The following is an 18,657-nucleotide window of genomic DNA, read 5'->3' on the forward strand; positions in this document are numbered from 1 at the left end:
TAATTTTATTTGGGCTCCACTTATTTTCAATTTTTTGATGTGAAGTAAACACATGAATCCTCCATAAATGAAATTCAATTCTTAATGAGAATTCCAATTCCTAATTAGTAAATACATCATTATATTCTTTGTTTTGTGCTCTCTCCAAGTTGGACGATCTTCAAATTTATTAGGTTAGGCTCTGTTCGTCTCAGCTATGTTTTTCCTCTTGTTGTGTCTTTAAATGATAAGTAGCTCGCCAACCTCGTTATTTCACGACTCACGTGTAATTTTCATGGGCTTTTGCAAACTCCCAAAACAAAACAGAATTGGAGATTGATAAGTGTGCTTATCTACTAGGCCTTCCTTTTTCTTCTCTCATGATCAACCCATTTCAATTTCTCAGCCTACAAAAGACCTTTGTGGGATTGCAAGTAGGATTGGACAATCTGATTCTTACCCCAAAAAAAGAAAAAAAAAATTTGGCGAGTCCAAATTAATTTCAATATCTGAAAATGTCGAAAAAAAATTGAATTGGAATTGGAATGTATCTCAAGATTCCGAAGTTCCAAAATATATTGGGATTTCAAGTTTAGACTACACGTGACTAATTCAACATTGAACTAATTATAATTTGATGACCAAATAGACACAGACGACTTATTAAATAAATGATAACATCTAAATAATAGCATATAATAGTTTTTCGAGCTTTTCGTATGAGTTTTCAATTTTTAACCATTTTTAACTTTTTAAATTGTTGTTTTCAACTATTTTCCAAAATATATATATAAGTTTTGAAAATTTTCCAAAAATTTGGAGTTTTTTTAATTGAAATGGATGTTAAAATTTCGAAATTTTTGAACATAATTAAAAAATAATTTTCATTCCAAAAAATTTTTGAATTCGTATTGGAATCCCCTTATTTCAATCTGATCCGTCTTAAAATCAACCTAGACCTTTGTGAGTCCAAAACCTACTCGGACCTTTAGCAATTAGGCAAGTGCGAAGTTGGTTCAGTCTAGGAAAAAATAAAAAAAGATAAAAAGGATGGGGAAGTTCGTGCTAGGTCATAGGTTTCGAATTTGTATAGTTATGGTCACAAACTTTTGTTCCCCTACCTTATGCCAATCTAATTTTATCCCCTTCTTTCAGCATCAACATTGCTGTCGACAACATCATCAAGTTTCATGTCCTCAGTGTACCTAGAAGAAATAATCACATGAATTTTAACATAAATTCAAAGCAGATATATTGGTGCATGGCATGCTGCTGATTACACATGCTAATACATGAATAATTAAGGAGATACATTAAATAGAATAAAATCATTCTTAAGAATAGAATAAAGATCGTTCTTAAGAATCAAGGATCAGTAGTCCCAGTATCAATTATATAGATAACAAGATGGGTGGCTGCACGGTCGAAAATGTGGAAAATAAATTTTACTTATCAATTTTATTTGTATAAACTGGAAAATAAATTGATAAATTATTTTTCTCACGTCATTATGGAATTAAATGATAAGAGACACGGTTTTTTTTTTAATTTTTAAAAATATATACAAGCAGAATTCTACTTTAATCTAATCTAAACTACAGGGAGGAAAATTCGAACTCAAGTGGAGAGCGTGGAGCACATCCACTTTGCCAACTTGATTAAGCACGTCTACAAGCCTTGACCCATAGTTAATTTCTCTCAACAGGTGGAAAGTTTAGCAGAGGGGGCTGAGCATAGACCAGACCGAATAAAAAAAGAATATCAAACATTTAAAAAATTGATAATTTTATAAATAGTAAGAAAAAAACACTTTCAAAAATGTTTTCCACTCTTCCGAACAACAGGGAAGATAGAACAAGTTCTTCGCTCGGTATATATTACAGAAATGAGAATTCATTAGCAAAAGTTAGCAGAGGAGTGGAGCCAATCTCATCTTGCTTTAAACTTCTTGGACTTTCCACCCTTGTGACCAAAATACTTCTCAATATCCTCCTCCTCGCCGTAGTTTTCACCCTTCCTCTTCTTGCCTCCACCGTCTTTAATTTTCTGGTAAAGTCGAAGTGTAGATCACGTTAACCATAATGGAACCAAACTTCTTGATACACTGGCAAGTAAACAAGAGATAGAAAACAACACCAACTTAAGAAGAACATTACCTTCAGGGCCAGTCTTTTGGCCTCTTTGACACGTTCAAACAATAGCAGGACTTCATCTTCTTCAGCAGGGAATTCGGGTAACTTTTTGTCTGGACATCGACAAATTTGTAAGCATCCAAAACACTCTATTTTAGTATCTCAAACAGACAAACATGGGAAACTACTATAGCCTACCAATAAGCTTCTCTATCTGTATATACCACTCCAACTCGTACTGATTCACAAGAGAGATTGCAACCCCATATCGTCCAGCACGAGCTGTTCTTCCTACTCGATGGATATAATCCTGTGATTCACTCGTAGTTAGCAAACAAGGGCATACAGAAACAAGAAAAATACAGTTGTACGACAGTATATTGTCTATATATTATTAAATACATTATTTTTCTTCTTATTCCCTTTGAATTAGATAGGCTTGCAGGTTTTCGAGTACACATAATTTCCCCAACACACTAAAAGCATTACATACATAGAGTAGAGGGTCGGGTGGGGGCAATGGCACCCATTCAATATCCAAAATGGTCTGCTGTAGTAATGAACTAGTGAAGTTCTTCATTTGAGTGCAATAAAAAGGTGTTACCCTTACCGATTTAAGGACAAATTTAGTGGCTTGGTATTATAGGAGAATCCATATTTTTCCTGAGTCATACAGGTAAAACGTTGCAACATGTAGCTCAATAATAATACTAGGGACTAAATAGCATCAACTCAACTAAATAACAAAAGATATATTAACATCTGAAAACAAGATGAATGGCTAACTTTGATGTAAACTGCGAACAACAAGCCCTACACCAGGTTAAACAATAGCAAGCCTAACCTTTGAATTTGTGGGGATGTCATAATTAATAACCATATCTACTGATGGAATATCCAATCCTCTACTGGCCACATCAGTGCAAATAAGTACATTACACTCTCCAGCTTTAAACATATTTAAGGCGCCAAGCCTTTTTGACTGCCAGAAACAATCCACGAACAAAGTTAGAGAAATTCTGGAATATCAATGAATAACATGGTTCCAACGAATAAAGCAAACTTGAAAAAAAGCTCTAAAAATTAATGTTATTATATGTTATATACCTGGGTCATATGACCACTAATTGGGATGGCCCTTATGCCAAGATTTCGAAGCATCAAAGCCAAAAGCTGTGTTGCATCACATGTACGAGTAAATACCATTGTTGTACACTGACACTTCTCGGTCAAAATATATACAAGATAGCAATCCTGCAAGGACAATCATTGTGAAAATATATCCAAGGGAGACAAACTGAGCCATAAAATGACAGGAACATCAGGGAAGGAAAGCATGCATGCCATGATTATATCTTCACTCTGTGTCCAGAATATTGCTACATCTCACTTATATTGCATTTTATATATTAAAATATTTAAAAGACTCTTGCCAACTATTTTGGCACCACTGCTACATCTGTCATTTCATGTGTAGTTGTACTATGTCACCTATGCCTTCCAACTCTCTAAACACACAAGTTTTATCTTACCTTCACTCCAGGATGTCCACGAAATAAATAAAACAATTCAGGAGCTCATATGATCAGAGGTAAATTCATTGGTCTTTGACATTTTTTAATCTATAATCCTATTCTAACATAGACAAATCTTTTAAGAGGCAAAGGCATAACATCAGGTGCTTTACGAGCCATAAATAAATGTGTAAAGAAATCATGAATCAGTCTTTTAGGCATTTCTTTTCAAGTACACACACTAGACAAGGGAAAACAAAAGTTCTTGGATCTGGGTTCACCAACCACCAAAATTAAAGCTAAAAGCAATTAAAAAAGATGTTTTCGAAGCTGCTCTATGGCCTCAAAGTATAATCTAACGATGCTTTTTTCCTAATCTCCTGTTAAGAGTGATAGTTCATCTTTGTGTATTATATTGGCAAATATTAGCAGCAGTCTTAACCATAATATACTTTGACGTATGATTCATAAACAGCAGAACATGTACATAATATCAAAATGAGTAGAGGCATAACCAAAAGTTTAAAATTATACGAGTAGAAAAAATCACAAGACCTTGTACTTAGCCGGCAGAAAACGATACTGCTGATTTAGTGTGTCAACAGTAGAATATTTTGATGCTACTTCAATCTGAGATAAGTGAAGAAAAAAAAAGAAAAAAAAAAGAAAGAGGTTGTTAAAATTTAGGAAAGAATTGTGGAGAATGAACATTGTGCAGCAAACTCTTTCATCATACCTTCACAGGGTTCCTTAAACAAGCCCGTTGCAGCTTTTTGACCTGCAACGTTACAAGCACAACTCTGTTAACTGATGAAAAATTATAATATATATATATATATATATATATCAGTCCCCTTCTATTGAGGGATCCCTCAAATAATTTTATTTGAAGGACACCCTTTAGGGTACTCTACGTTTTTTTTTTCCAACGATCCAAACCATCTATTTTTTAGGACTTCATTCATAGATCATCCTTGCAAAAAATTAGACAAATCGGAAACCGTTTAGATATCTAATTGTGTCCTACAAAATCAATGCACACAATGCTTCAAGAAAGTACGAAAATTTCATTAATTTAATTGAGTGGTCTTTTGATATCGGATTTAAGTGATTTTTTATAGAGATGATCTTTGAATGAATATCTACAAAATAGACGGTTTGGATTAGTGAAATACAATGTGGAGTATGCCCTACAAGGGTGTGCCTCAAATAAGCTTATTTGAGGGATCCCTCAATGGAAGCTCTCTCTATATATATATATATATAGTTATTCTCTTATCCGGATGTCCGCATAGGAGAATTTCTGTATATATGTGTGTGTGTGTTTTAGATTTGGAAAGCCTCTCTTATATAGAATCCAGCTGTGCATATACAGTATAATTTTCCTAGGTGTCGCAGTCCAACACCATCACCAAGCACCAGGACAATTTAATTGGTGGCATTTTGAAGAGTGAAACTGAATAGATTCTTAACTGTTTTTGCTAATGCTGCTCAACTCCAAAACCTACTATTACAAGCATTTGGCATCTGCCAGCATAATATGTTCTCTAAGACACATATCTTCTCTGCTTGGGAGCAGGTAGGAAATGCAACCTCAAATAATATGGCAAAAGTTTTTTTTCTTTTTTGTAGCTGCTTCGGGACTAATAGTAACAGCAGCATATAAGCATTTTCATGACATGCAGGCTTACTTCAATCTCTGTTTTTTTCATGAAAACATCAATTTCAACAGTGTCCCATAATTTAAAATTTTGGTAGCATATTTCACCTTATACAAACACTTCTAAAATCGACAGCTTTTTGGTTAAAAAAATAGAAACCAAGCCACACATGTCCAATCAGCATGCCACTTTATGGTATTTAATATGCACCAAACCATGGTACGAGATGAAAATAAAAGCACAAATACAAAGAAAAAAAAAATGTAGATGCGTTGAAATAATTGAACATATACCTTTTTAGTCATGGTAGCAGAAAATAAGTACGTTCTCCGATCACGAGGGATGACATTCAGGATTTCATCAATTGATTTCTCAAAGTCCTCGTTAAGCAACCTGTCAGCCTCATCTAAAACCTGCTCCATTGGATATAAGAGGCCTCTTAGTATATCTAGCCAGGTCTCAGACATGAGACATTTGAGATCATATCACAAGCAAATACAAATTCTTTTAAGGTAATCATATAAGCTAATGTCACTAGTCTAACTGAACAAGAAAGAAGATGCAAGAAAAAGTCTGACAAAATGCAACACAGACAATGCTTGTTATAAATTAAACAATTGAATTATTCTTTAAAGATCTTTTCATTATTTCATCCTCTGTTAGTCTCTATTGACCTCTGCTTACAAGTGCATGTAGTGGTCTACATTGTATATGACCATACCATCTAATTCATTTGTAAGTTTTTATACACAACAAAAATTGAAAAGATAACATATTAAAATAAGCAGATCATACCAAATATTTCAATGAGCGAAGAGAAAATCCTTTTGTGTTCGATAGATGATCCATGAGGCGTCCAGGTGTTGCAACCTGCGAGAGGGGAAAAAAAGATAACAAATCAAAACATAAGTTGTCAATTTTTGAATATTTACACAAAGATTCACATAAATCACGAAGGCTGCCGTGCCACTAAAATAAAAACTTACAACAACATGTGGCCGCTTTGCAAGATTGATAGATTGTTGCACCATGTCAACTCCTCCAACTAGCTAATCAAAATTAAGTAGCACAAAAAATGTTTAAGAAAGTTAATCAATGAGAAGCTTCAATCCAACAACTTCAGAATCTCATCTTTAAAAGCTCTAAAGAATGATTAACTCCTGTTTACTTTATAGACTTAATACAAAGCACCAAGAGAGAAATTATACATTGTTCAAAAATTGCACACCCCGATAAGAATTAGCCACTAAATATAATTTAAGCCTGTATGAAACAACAGAAAAGAGCTTTGAACATAATTTCAGTAGTTTGTACTTTACAAACTACACATCATTTTCCTCAACTAGCTGTCTATTTAGTTTGGCAAATCTCATACAATTGGTAATGTGCACTATGCCAAACTAGCAAACTAAATAGGTCAAATGCTTACCACTGCACACTTGACACCAATCTCTGAGCCTAAAGCTTGAAACTGCTCAGCAATCTGAATTGCAAGCTCTCTGCAACATACCCAAGTCAATGGTAAGATACAGTTATAAAGGTCAAAATATATAACAATCCGATGCATCATACAGCTTCCTCGTAACATTTAATCTAATTTAAGTATCCAACCTTGTCGGGGACAGAACGCAAGCAAAAAATGCTTGTGGGGAATTTATTAACTCTTGCAATATTGGTAGCGCAAAGGCTCCAGTTTTACCCGAACCAGTTTGTGCAAGTGCGATCAAGTCTTTTCCTTTTACACAAAAATTCATAAATCAGTAGACATATACATACAAAATCTATATGTGAAAATCGAGCTCAGAAATTTGCTAAAACCAATTGGGCAAAAAGTTAATAAATATTTGAAAAATAAGAAATGTGAAAGCAAAGAGATACAAAAGTATGAGAGAGTGAACGAACCATCAAGGGCTGAAGGCATGGATTCGACTTGAATTGGGGTAGGGACTGTCCAGCCCAATTTTTGACATGCATCCACCAATTCGTCGCATATCCCCAAAGTCTTAAACGTCGTCGTCTGCTTCTCTTCGTCGGTGGCCATTCCCTCAAGTCCTGATTTTGCTGAGCAGAGGAAACGGCGGCGTATTAAGATCAATTGCTCATCATAGGGAAGGGATGACGATAATGAATAGATACGTTTAGGGTTTGAGTTTCAGATAGAGTACCTGAAGCAGAAGCTTAGTCTCTGTGGCGCGAGAAGTTCGGGTCGTCGGCTTCCGCGGTTAGGGTTTTTCTGTGTTTGTTTGTTTGTATTGTATTGTTTTTTGTTTTGCAGTCTGTGTAAGGGTTTAAGGCGGTAAAAGACAACATGAAGATCAATTTTGGAATTAATTACACTTTTGTCACTGCCATTTGGCTTTAATTTTATTTCAGTCTATAGTTCAAAAAAGAAACAAACAAAAAAAAGTTATTTCGTTTTGAAAAATCAAGATAACTGAAGACGCTTTTAATAGCATTTAGGCGAAAAACTTGCATTTCTCTTTTATTTTTTAATATGAAGGATAGTCTACATAATAAGGGAATGAGATTTTTACACACTACTAAAGTGTTTTGTGGGTTCAAACTTGAAAAGAGAGATAGCATATTAAACTCACACACACAATACGGATACAAGAACTCGAATCCAGAACCTTACTTAAGGGAGTAAATACTTCAAACCACTACACTAGTGAGTCATTCGCGAGACCACTACTCTTATGTTTTACTTCATAGGTGCTTATTTTCAAAAAGCACTTAATTTTTAATAAATATTTTCATGTGTTTTGATTTACGAAAAGTGATTATGAACATGAGAACTTTATACAAAAGCAGTCTCAAACGAGCAATATTTCTCTTTGGTCCAAATCTAAATGAATTTATCTTTCCTTCCTTTTTTTCCCATCAAGAAATTGTCTTTCATTGTGAACTTAATGTTATTTTATTATGGCTATAATTGGTATTAAAATTTGGTTGGGCTGAAAATAATTGGGGCTGAGCCAATAGCTTCATCAATGGGCTTATACAACTACACCCTCAGGCCCAATAATCACACAAGAAAAGAAAAAGAAAAAAAGAAAAAGAAATCTGAAGTGTCTCGCTCGCTCACAAGCAGGACCCATAATGCGAGAAATTTTTCGCTGAGTGGAAGCCTGAAGAAGCAAGAAGCAGAGCTGGCTAGTTCCTGCAAAAAATTCCCAGCTCTCAAACTTGAGCTTCCACAGCCAGCTGCATATTTGCCCAGTTTTACACGCAGAAGCTACCTAAACCCAAAACCCATCTCTCTCCCATGCCTAGAAGAATCCACAAACTGTGGCATTCAGCCCCACCTATCAAACCACCCCAACCCAGAAATCTCATGCTTTGCTCGAAAGGGTTTCTCGGAAATCACCAAAGAAATATTCGGCAGAGCATTGCATGCATTATGCATAAAGGGGTTCGTGCCTCTCGGTGTATTCAGTTCGAATACTTTGGTAAATATGTACTGGAAGTTTGGTCGTATAGGGTATGCGCGCTATATATTTGATAATATTCCAGAGAGAAATGAAGCTTCTTGGAACACGATGATGTCGGGTTATGTACGAGTAGGTTTGTACCCCGAATCGATTGGATTTTTTTCTGGAATGATTGGCCGCGGGTTTAAGCCAAGCGGGTTTGTCATTGCTAGTTTGATAACTGCGTGTGATAAGTCGGCTTGTATGTTTAATGAAGGATTGCAAGTTCATGCTTTTGTAGTTAAAATTGGTTTGTTATGTGATGTCTTTGTTGGTACTTCTCTTTTGCACTTTTATGGCACCTATGGTCTTGTGTCTAAATCCCGGAAGCTCTTTGAGGAGATGCCGGATAAGAATGTGGTTACTTGGACTTCTTTGATTGTTGGACATTCAAATAATGGAGATTTGGGAGAAGTTATTAGTATATATAAGCGTATGAGACTTGAAGGAGTATGTTGCAATGATAACACATTTGCTATAGTCATTAGTACTTGTGGGATGCTGGAGGATGAGCTATTGGGTCACCAAGTTCTTGGACATGTTATGAAACTTGGACTAGAGAATAGTGTCTCTGTGGCAAATTCCCTCATATCCATGTATGGTGGCTGTGGTAATGTGGACGAGGCCTTCTATGTCTTTGATCACATGGATGAACGTGACATAATCTCATGGAATTCGATTATTTCTGCAAGTGCGCAAAATGGGCTTTGTGAAGAATCATTAAGGTGTTTTCACTATATGCGGCATGTTAATAAAGAAGTGAATTCCACAACACTTTCATCATTGTTGACAGTCTGTGGTTGCACTGATAAACTGAAGTGGGGCAGTGGAATTCATGGACTAGTAGTAAAATTTGGGCTGGAATCAAATGTTTGTGTTGGCAATACTCTTATAAGTATGTATTCTGAAGCTGGAAGATCAGAAGATGCTGAGTTAGTTTTCCAAAGAATGACAGAGAAGGATATAATCTCATGGAACTCTATGTTAGCATGCTATGTTCAGAATGAGGAGTGCCAAAAAGCCTTGAAACTTTTTGCTAAAATGCTTCGGATGAGAAAACCAGTAACTTATGTGACTTTAACAAGTGCACTATCTGCCTGTCCGAACTCTGAATTTCTCATTCCAGGGAAAATTCTTCATGCTATTGCAGTCCTTACAGGCCTACAAGACAATGTGATAATTGGCAATGCACTAGTTACCATGTACGGAAAGTTTAGTATGATGGTTGAAGCTGAAAAGGTATTGCAAATAATGCCCAAGCGAGATGAAGTTACTTGGAATGCCCTTATTGGTGGTTATGCCAAGAGCAAAGATCCAAATGAGGTGATAAAAGCTTTTAAATTAATGAGAGAAGAAGGAACTCCAGCAAACTACATCACAATAATCAATGTTCTTGGTGGTTTTATGACTCCTGGTGATTTACTAAAACATGGAATGCCCTTCCATGCACATATAGTTCTAACAGGATTTGAGTCAGACAAACATGTTCAGAGTACCCTTATAACAATGTATGCTAAGTGTGGTGATTTGAATTCAAGTAATTCCATATTCAATGGATTAGATTTTAAGAACTCCATTGCATGGAATGCAATCATTGCTGCAAATGCTAATCATGGGTTAGAGAAAGCTTTGAAACTTGTTGTGATGATGAAGAAAGCTGGAGTAGACTTAGATCAGTTCAGCTTTTCAGTGGCACTTTCTGTTAGTGCTGACCTGGCTATGTTGGAGGAAGGCCAACAGCTTCATGGCCTGGTAGTTAAGCTTGGTTTTGACTCGGACCATTATGTTACAAATGCTGCCATGGATATGTATGGAAAATGTGGGGAGATGGAGGATGTTTTGAAATTACTTCCCTCTCCAACCAACAGATCACGATTATCATGGAACATTTTGATATCATCTTTTGCCAAACATGGGTGTTTCCAGAAGGCTAGGGAAGCTTTTCAGGAAATGCTAAATCTTGGTACAAAACCTGACCATGTCACCTTTGTTTCACTTCTGTCTGCTTGCAGTCATGGGGGTCTGGTGGATGATGGTCTTGCATACTATTATGCAATGACCACAGAGTTTGGTGTCCCACCAGGAATAGAGCATTGTGTGTGCATAATTGATCTTCTTGGACGATCAGGAAGGCTTGCTGAAGCTGAAAATTTCATAAAAGGAATGGTTGTCCAGCCAAATGACCTTGTGTGGCGGAGCTTGTTGGCTGCATGTAAAATCCATCGTAATGTAGAGCTAGGGAGGAAAGCTGCAGAACATCTTCTGGAGTTAGATCCATCAGATGATTCGGCTTATGTTCTTTTGTCAAATGTCTGTGCAACTACCGGTAGATGGGAGGAAGTAGAGAATGTAAGGAGGCAGATGGGATCGAGAAACATAATGAAGAAGCCTGCATGCAGTTGGGTCAAGTTGAAAACTGAGGTGAATAAATTTGGGATGGGAGAGCAATCCCATCCACAGACAGGGCAGATTTATGCCAAGTTGGGAGAGCTTATGAAGATGATTAGAGAAGCAGGTTATGTTCCTGATACAAGCTATGCACTGCAGGATACAGATGAAGAACAGAAGGAGCATAATCTTTGGAACCACAGTGAGAGAATTGCCCTTGCTTTCGGATTGATCAATACTCCAAAAGGTTCACCTGTTAAGGTTTTCAAGAATCTTCGTGTATGTGGTGATTGTCATTCTGTCTACAAGCATGTTAGTGCAGCAGTTGGGCGGAAAATCATACTGAGAGATCCTTACCGGTTTCACCATTTCAGTGACGGCAAGTGTTCTTGTTCTGATTACTGGTGAGGAAGATATTTAAGAAGCTAAAAAACACAGTACTGAGTCAACGGATCATTGTTGCTTTGGCACTGAGCATAGGATAGGTTTGAAACCACAATGATCTAACTTCCATTGGGATTACTGGTTAGGGTTTAGGGTATAGCATGAACGATTTGAATTTTTTTTGTACTGTATCTCCGTACTCTTCTCTGAAATCTCAAGTAATTTTTTGATAAGTGCTGCTAAATGAATTTTAAAATTAACTGAGTGCACCCTATTACCAAACTATTTATTGAATTACTAATTTACCCTAATATAAAATGACCAAAAAAGATATATTGAATTGTGAAACAAATATAATTTTAATAAGTACGCCCTACTCACCATATCCAACCCTAATCAAACGTAGAGAAGTTTTCATTTTTGCTTGATGTCGACGGCAAACAACGCAATGAGCATTGGCGGTAGTGCAAAGAGGTGTCATTGAATGTTTGTTCGCTTGCCCCTTCCTTTGCCAACCAACAGCCCTCCATTGCTGCCCAGCAACTCCTCCATTAGACATGAAGGTTAAAGAAGGCATTTGGGAATTAGTTTTCAAGTTTTCATTTGAATCAAGTTTGCAGTAGCTATTAGACCCATATGGCGTGTTGTCGAACCAGTTTGAACAAATTCATTTTTTGAAGACTAAATTAAAAAAAACCCCATTAAGATGAAAAAAAAAAAAAAAAAAAAGGAAGAAGAAGAAGGAATTTGCAGAACAAATAAAAACCCAAATTTGTTCAAATTGACACATTTTAATGTGAAGAACAAAAGTTCCGGAAAAAAAAAATTGTGAAGAACAAAAGCTTTAGAAGAAATTAAAATATGATGTGGCAAATTAGATGTGATATTAGTGTATTAGGGTGTACCAATGGTATTTTTGGTAGTTAAATAGGGTGTACTTTGTTAATTTTACATTTTGATTTAAATGTTAGGGTGTACTTTGTTAATTTTACATTTTGATTTAAATGTTAGGGTGTACTTAGATCATAAAGTGTACTCAATTAATTTTAAGGTTCATTTAGCATCACTCAAAATACAATTTCATCAAGCTAATTCGCGCCCTAACAGTTTTGTGCTCTTCAATTTGACGCGATACAGATTTCAATTCAGGCCAATTCTTTTCGTTGAGAAATTAAACTTACAAATACTTCATTCCGGTGTGACTATTGGATTTTGGTCCTTTCTAAGTTTTTTGGCATTAAACTGCAACAAATTCCTGGGTACTGGATTGACAAGAAAGTTTCACAAAAGAAAAAATGCTCAGTTAACACCATGCACTCTCATTAAAGGGATCTCATCCAGTAAGTGATGTTGATGCCTATTGGAAGCTTGCAATTATAGAACAAAAGCCTAAGCCCCACAAGCAGGTATCATCATTAGAAGCAAGTGACTAATTAGGTTGAACAGCATTTCATAAAACAAAGAAAACCCCAAAGCGTTTCTTGGTAGCACAACAAAGCAGGGGGCTACAAAACCCCCAAACTACAAAAGCGTGAGTCTGGTTGCTCAACTTTTCTTCTTCTTTCTCAAACTACTCCACTTCGGCCAAGTAATCTTCAATTTCAGCTGGTGTAAGAACTCTGCAACAAGACGATCACAATTTTTTTAAATAAATAACAGAAGCTCACGCATGCCAGCCAAAGGATGAAACAGCTACTTCCCAATCAAAGCAAATAAAACCTAGTAGTTATAATTGTAAAACTATCCTATCAACAATTAAAAAGAATAAATCTAAATAAACTAGTATGGTTACTTCCGCATTTCTTTTCTTTTTTTGTTTTTGTCAGTCAAAATCTGCTTGCTGAAAATATTTTGTGCATTTCATGTATTCTTAGATATGTCAGAATCGGAATGCTATAACTTACATTATGCAGTTTTTAGTTGTGCATTTACATAAAAAGTTTAAAACATCTCTGCATCTATGCATGTAAGTCGGTAGATAGATCTTAGGTCCGGACTTGACTGCCACTTGGATGTTAGTATGTTACTAAGTGAGCCAGATTTAATTTAACCCTCATTTCATCCCACAGCTGAAACTAAGTTAAAATGCACTCCTCTTAATACAAAGCTGGTAAAGATCAGCTCAGCTTTGCTTACATCAAGTTACTTTTCAATCTGCCAAATTTTAGCAGGAAAAACAAGAACGACAACAAACCAAGAAGTATAGAAATAGTGTACATAATAACGGCAAAATCATATAAGCATAATCAGGTTGTACAGGAAACTTGCCTGAATTTTTTGTCAGTACCAATTATGCCAATCTCAATGTTTTTGCCAGAAATTTGTCCTTCAAATCTAAAACCAGATGCACAACGAAAGCTCAACGAAAAACTAACTCATATTTGCATAATAGAACAAGAGAGTATAGCTGTGCCGAACACTATGTCAGAGGCCAATAAGCTTGAGAGTTGTCAAACAAGAGACAAGCGATAGCTCTTTTATCCTTTTAATATTACAACCACCGCCTTTGATAGGTGACACAAGTATGGTACGGAACAATTGAATAGACCTTAAATGTATAATAATGAGTCATAATTGAGTAGCGTAAACCCATTTGGTTGCAGATGAGAAATGAGAACCTTCGTAATTATCTAAGTTGTTTCATTTAGGAAGAAAAACAAAAATATTATATGAACTGAGAGATAAAACTCCTACCCTTCTTTCAGGGTCAATATTGCAGTGTGGACAGCATCGTCAAGTTCCATGTCCTCAGTGTACCTAGAATAAATAATCACATGAATCTTAACATAAATTCAAAGCAAACAATGAACTGAAGTCCAGTATAAAGAAAGAAAACGGAACTAATAAAATAACTGATTTGTGCATTCTGATTATTACACTTGCCAATACAGGAATAATGGAGATTTATAAAATAGAATGAAGAACATTCTTGAGAATCAAAGATTATCCAATCTACTTAAATGATATCGTCCCCCAAATTCCAACTTTGGTTCAGAATTAAATGTATAATGCAGGTAACAAGAATGTAAGCACGTTGTTGCTTATTTATTAGTCTAAACCTGAAGCAATTTATTTTAGTTCAGAAATTTATACAAATGGAAACATCAACCAGAAAAAAAGTTTCTTAAAATTGCCGACCGCAACTTGCCTTTTCTCAAGAAATGTTTTTGCATTAGAAACATTTTTCCCCATAGCAGAAGCTTTCCATGAAAAGTATGAACCTGATGGGTCCACCTACAGCATAATAAAAATCAGGGTAATGCACAAATCCGGTGGAAAATAAAATCGAAAAAAATTAAAGAATAAATAAGCTTTTACAAGATTTTGGTGGGTTGTGTGTGTGTGTGTGTGTGTGTGTGTGTATCTTTCCAACTAGATTTTGACATACATGATGTGAAATAATTGCTACTTAGCTAGGTTCAAGAAATTATACGACATAGTTGGCCAACATAAATGGCATGTATGCACGATGGAGGAAGTCCACATGTAAGTATACTCCCTAACCAAAAGCAATCTTAAAAGCTTACATATTTCGTTGTAAATTAATTAAGTTTTTCCATACTCAGATCTCACTGCACATGATGAAAAGTCGAAGTACAATGTTTTGCAGCAAAAATCTTTCAACTGCAACTATAGTACTGGGAAACCTCTATAGCTTGTTCCCAAAGACTTGAGCACAACGGCACCAAAAAATAGTTTAAACCAGCAGATGACAGAATTACACACCTGATATAGTTGTGGACCTTTGTCATCAAAGCCAGCAACCAGCAGTGAAACTCCAAAAGGCCTTACACCACTAGCAGAACAACAAAGACAAATGAGTTTCTAGAGTGGAACAGGACCTGAAGCTAATTGCAGACTCAAGTTGAACGCTCATAACATGCATCTGCCTCTATACGAATTTTAAACAAGAAACATCCTACACAACCTTAATTTATTGAGTTCAAACTCTTCCAAATTCCAAGTTCCCCAGGTACACTTAATTTCAACAATAAAATCATTTAAAATACTAAATTTTGCAAATGATACTAAATTACCCTTCACTAATTTTCTACATAAAGCAACTCGAGCAGTAAATCTTTTACTTTCTATGGACCAAGAAGAATGTTAAAATATGAGCAAGAACATAGTTGAGAAATGGAAATCAGGCCATGGGAGAAACAATAATTACCCCGACTGTGTGAACTCCTGCATAACAGCAGCAATTTCCCTCACAAGTTGGGTAACGGGGATTGGTTCCTGAAAAATACCCACCGCATCACATTGTAAGTTATCATGCTCCATATAACAACAAACTGGGGAGTAGAAAGTATCAAGGAAACTTGTTTCAAGTGGAGACTCCATATAACAAACTGGGGAGTAGGAGCAATCTCTTAAAAACAAGCCACCATCATAATCCGAAAATATTATGACTTCAATCAATTTGTGGCCCATCCGAAGACCAAAGATCATTTACTACACACCAACAAGCTCCAACAACCCATATATGAACATTGAAATAAACAATCCAAAAAGAAAATGCTTAAATGGTGTGTTGCACATTGAAGAGAAATTGGATTCAGCAGAATTCTTCTAATGAATCTGAACTGAACTTCCAATCCTTACCATATGATCAGTGAACAATATTTAATACTATGGACACAAACCAAGGGAATAAAATATGAAAACAAAGAGAATTGAAGTTATACTTTGTACAACCGATGATATTGCTCTGCCTGTTTCCTGCTTTTACGAACCAGAACTCTGAAATCTGGACCCATTCCACTGCATGGGAGAACAGTAAATTTCAGTTAACCACAAGATTTGGCTGGGGAAACATGGAAAAGAAGAACTGGCAAATAATAAAAAGGAAAAAAAGAAAAGCTAACTTAAATTGTCAATTCAATGACAACTACAACGTCAAAGGGAAAAAAACATGGGCGCCTCGTCTTTCTAGAAAAATACTTCTTAATACATAATTAAAAGGGCAATCCCACCTTTTTGGAATTTTAACTGTCCTAGTGTCTTCCATACAAATATGTATTAGTATCTTGAAACTAATATGTCATTGGGAGAAGGTCAAACAAAAGAAACAAGCATCAATTTATTACAGGTACACATCCAAGTAGGCGGCATATAATATGATAACAATGATTCAACGTCAATAACTCATCATAGTTAAACTTCACTACAATTGTCAGCTCACAAGATCTAATGGAAACAAGTAAATCAGATCACGTATAATTCCACGAGTCAAAGCAGGGAAATTTAAAAACTCAAACACATGGGCCATCTAACATGGAACAAGAAAAATAATGTCAATGGCCACACATATTTTATCTCAATAGAATATGAACAATGATATACAGAAGGGGAGTCTACTGTCAAAAAAAAACCCGTCAATTAAAACCCATGGTACATCTTGAGAAAGTCTTTGTAGCCATTATCGGTGAAACTTATAAAATTTTTAGGTGGGACAACATCATTTATGCCATGTGAGTCCTCTAAAATTGATTTTAGAAAAAAAGGGATCCCACCAACAGTATTAGTTTTCAATTTAATGTTGGTTTGTTGTACCATGTTAAAATGATGACGTGGTACAACCATCATAGCTGAGATTTTCCCAAAGATCATCAAATATTGTAGAAGCAGTATAACACCAACAACACAATAGATAGTATCAAATACCACAACTTGAAAAACTCAAGCATGTAGTACAGACAAACCTGTAAACAACTCCAATGTTTGGCGTCAATAACTGAATTTTCTGAATCTGCAAACCAAAAACTTGAAAGGTTACAAGAAGTCTCCAGTATACCATTTGATTATCTGAGAGGACATGCCATAGTGGTGGAAAGAAAACAAACTCATAATATTTCAACACAAAAAGTTTATGAGATACCCACGCTATAAATCAATGCACAAGAAAGTTTCCAGTCTATAAAGAAGAGTAGCTGTTCACTTACAGATGTTTCATCAACTAATATAGATGGGAGTTTCTTCTCTGTTGCAATGACAACTCCATTAGCAGCTGCAACAACCAGATAGAATTTTCTAAATACCAACACCAAAAACACTAAACATTTGATAAGTTTCTAAACTTATCTGACACAAGAACCTATAAAATCGATAAGCTGTATCAAAAGGAAAAAGATCTGCAGTTCCAAATAATGTGTTGGAAACTCATTCCCTACCAACGACATTAAGTTCTTCATACTTACCAACGTGAATAAAAATTCTAAATATTTGATGCAACTACGGAGTTCTCCAATATTTGTTCATGCCAAATTCAGCAAATATGAACAGATTATTCATCTTTATACTGGATTATCAGTTCAGGCCAATTTAATCCGTCTCCTTTTATTCAAGATGAATACTTCATGTGTAAATTCAAATAAATCTGAAAAGAATTTAGAAAAAGGCATAAGAATTTGCATACCTTTAATCCCTAAAGATGTCTGGCCAGACCCAACTGCTGTTAGGGCATGTTCAATCTGAACAAGCTTCCCAGAAGGACTGTATCAAAATAAATGTGGAAAATTATGCTAAAATAACCCCATTTCTATCTTTTTTGAGTCTAAATTGAGTTCACAAGTTCATACCTGAAAGTGGTAAGAGAAAATGAGTACTGACTATCCCCCATAATGTGTCACAGCCCAAAAGAACCTGCGGAAACAGAAATCAGAAAGAACCCATCAATTTTTAAGATCATAAACGCATGCAAATACATAATTGACACATAAATATCACTTAATTTGATAGCTCAAAATTAGACAAATAAATAAAATTCAAAATTTAATTGTTCCTTGAGCAGTAGAAGTAGGAAATTTGGTTTCTTTGGATACCAAACGGCGACTTAAGGTTGCGGTCTTTTGAGGCTTACCTCAGTGGATCAATCTCACAACCGCCTGCGAGGGAGAGTTTTCTTGAAGAGTGCGTCTGGCGTGATTCAAGACGAAAATAGAAACGACGTCGTATTTGTTGGTATTTTTCTCGTCTATAGTTGTCCCAAGCCCCCTTTAGCGGGGAATTTTTTCTGCTCTTGAAGGTCCTTTTCTTCCTTGTTTACAATTTTTTTTTTTTGGTCCCTTGTAGGATTTTGTTATGAAGATGATTTGTGTGCAATAATAGCAGTAACATAATAATAATA

At 35.6% G+C, this 18,657-nt stretch overlaps 3 protein-coding genes across 6 annotated transcripts; 1 reads left to right on the forward strand and 2 right to left on the reverse strand.

Annotated features, from left to right (window-relative positions):
• LOC18781080 (DEAD-box ATP-dependent RNA helicase 10) lies at positions 1,741-7,570 on the reverse strand. Its single transcript, XM_007211624.2, has 14 exons — positions 7,452-7,570; positions 7,189-7,347; positions 6,898-7,021; positions 6,716-6,785; positions 6,273-6,335; positions 6,082-6,156; positions 5,580-5,699; positions 4,362-4,403; positions 4,181-4,255; positions 3,219-3,365; positions 2,956-3,093; positions 2,310-2,421; positions 2,136-2,224; positions 1,741-2,025 (listed from the first exon to the last, which is right to left on the reverse strand). Exons 2-14 carry the CDS (start codon positions 7,325-7,327, stop codon positions 1,909-1,911), a joined length of 1,311 nt encoding a protein of 436 aa, XP_007211686.1. The 5' UTR covers positions 7,328-7,347; positions 7,452-7,570; the 3' UTR covers positions 1,741-1,908.
• On the forward strand, positions 8,180-11,761 carry LOC18778472 (pentatricopeptide repeat-containing protein At3g24000, mitochondrial). Its single transcript, XM_007213597.2, has one exon. It carries the CDS (start codon positions 8,277-8,279, stop codon positions 11,550-11,552), a length of 3,276 nt encoding a protein of 1,091 aa, XP_007213659.2. The 5' UTR covers positions 8,180-8,276; the 3' UTR covers positions 11,553-11,761.
• LOC18780498 (proteasome subunit alpha type-2-B) lies at positions 12,811-18,585 on the reverse strand. 4 transcript variants are annotated; one of them, XM_020561899.1, is made up of 12 exons: positions 18,391-18,585; positions 18,110-18,173; positions 17,947-18,023; positions 17,474-17,538; positions 17,234-17,280; positions 16,217-16,292; positions 15,700-15,767; positions 15,255-15,324; positions 14,677-14,762; positions 14,223-14,285; positions 13,797-13,862; positions 12,811-13,147 (listed from the first exon to the last, which is right to left on the reverse strand). In XM_020561899.1, the coding sequence occupies exons 2-12, from the start codon at positions 18,148-18,150 to the stop codon at positions 13,099-13,101; spliced, it is 708 nt and encodes a 235-aa protein (XP_020417488.1). In that variant the 5' UTR covers positions 18,151-18,173; positions 18,391-18,585; the 3' UTR covers positions 12,811-13,098. The 4 variants fall into 4 exon arrangements, with proteins under 4 accessions (XP_020417488.1, XP_020417490.1, XP_020417489.1 ...); XM_020561901.1 differs by having other exon boundaries at positions 18,353-18,401; XM_020561900.1 differs by having other exon boundaries at positions 18,313-18,397.

This window comes from Prunus persica, chromosome G4 (assembly GCF_000346465.2).
Source record: "Prunus persica cultivar Lovell chromosome G4, Prunus_persica_NCBIv2, whole genome shotgun sequence".
Taxonomy (NCBI): Eukaryota; Viridiplantae; Streptophyta; class Magnoliopsida; order Rosales; family Rosaceae; genus Prunus; species Prunus persica.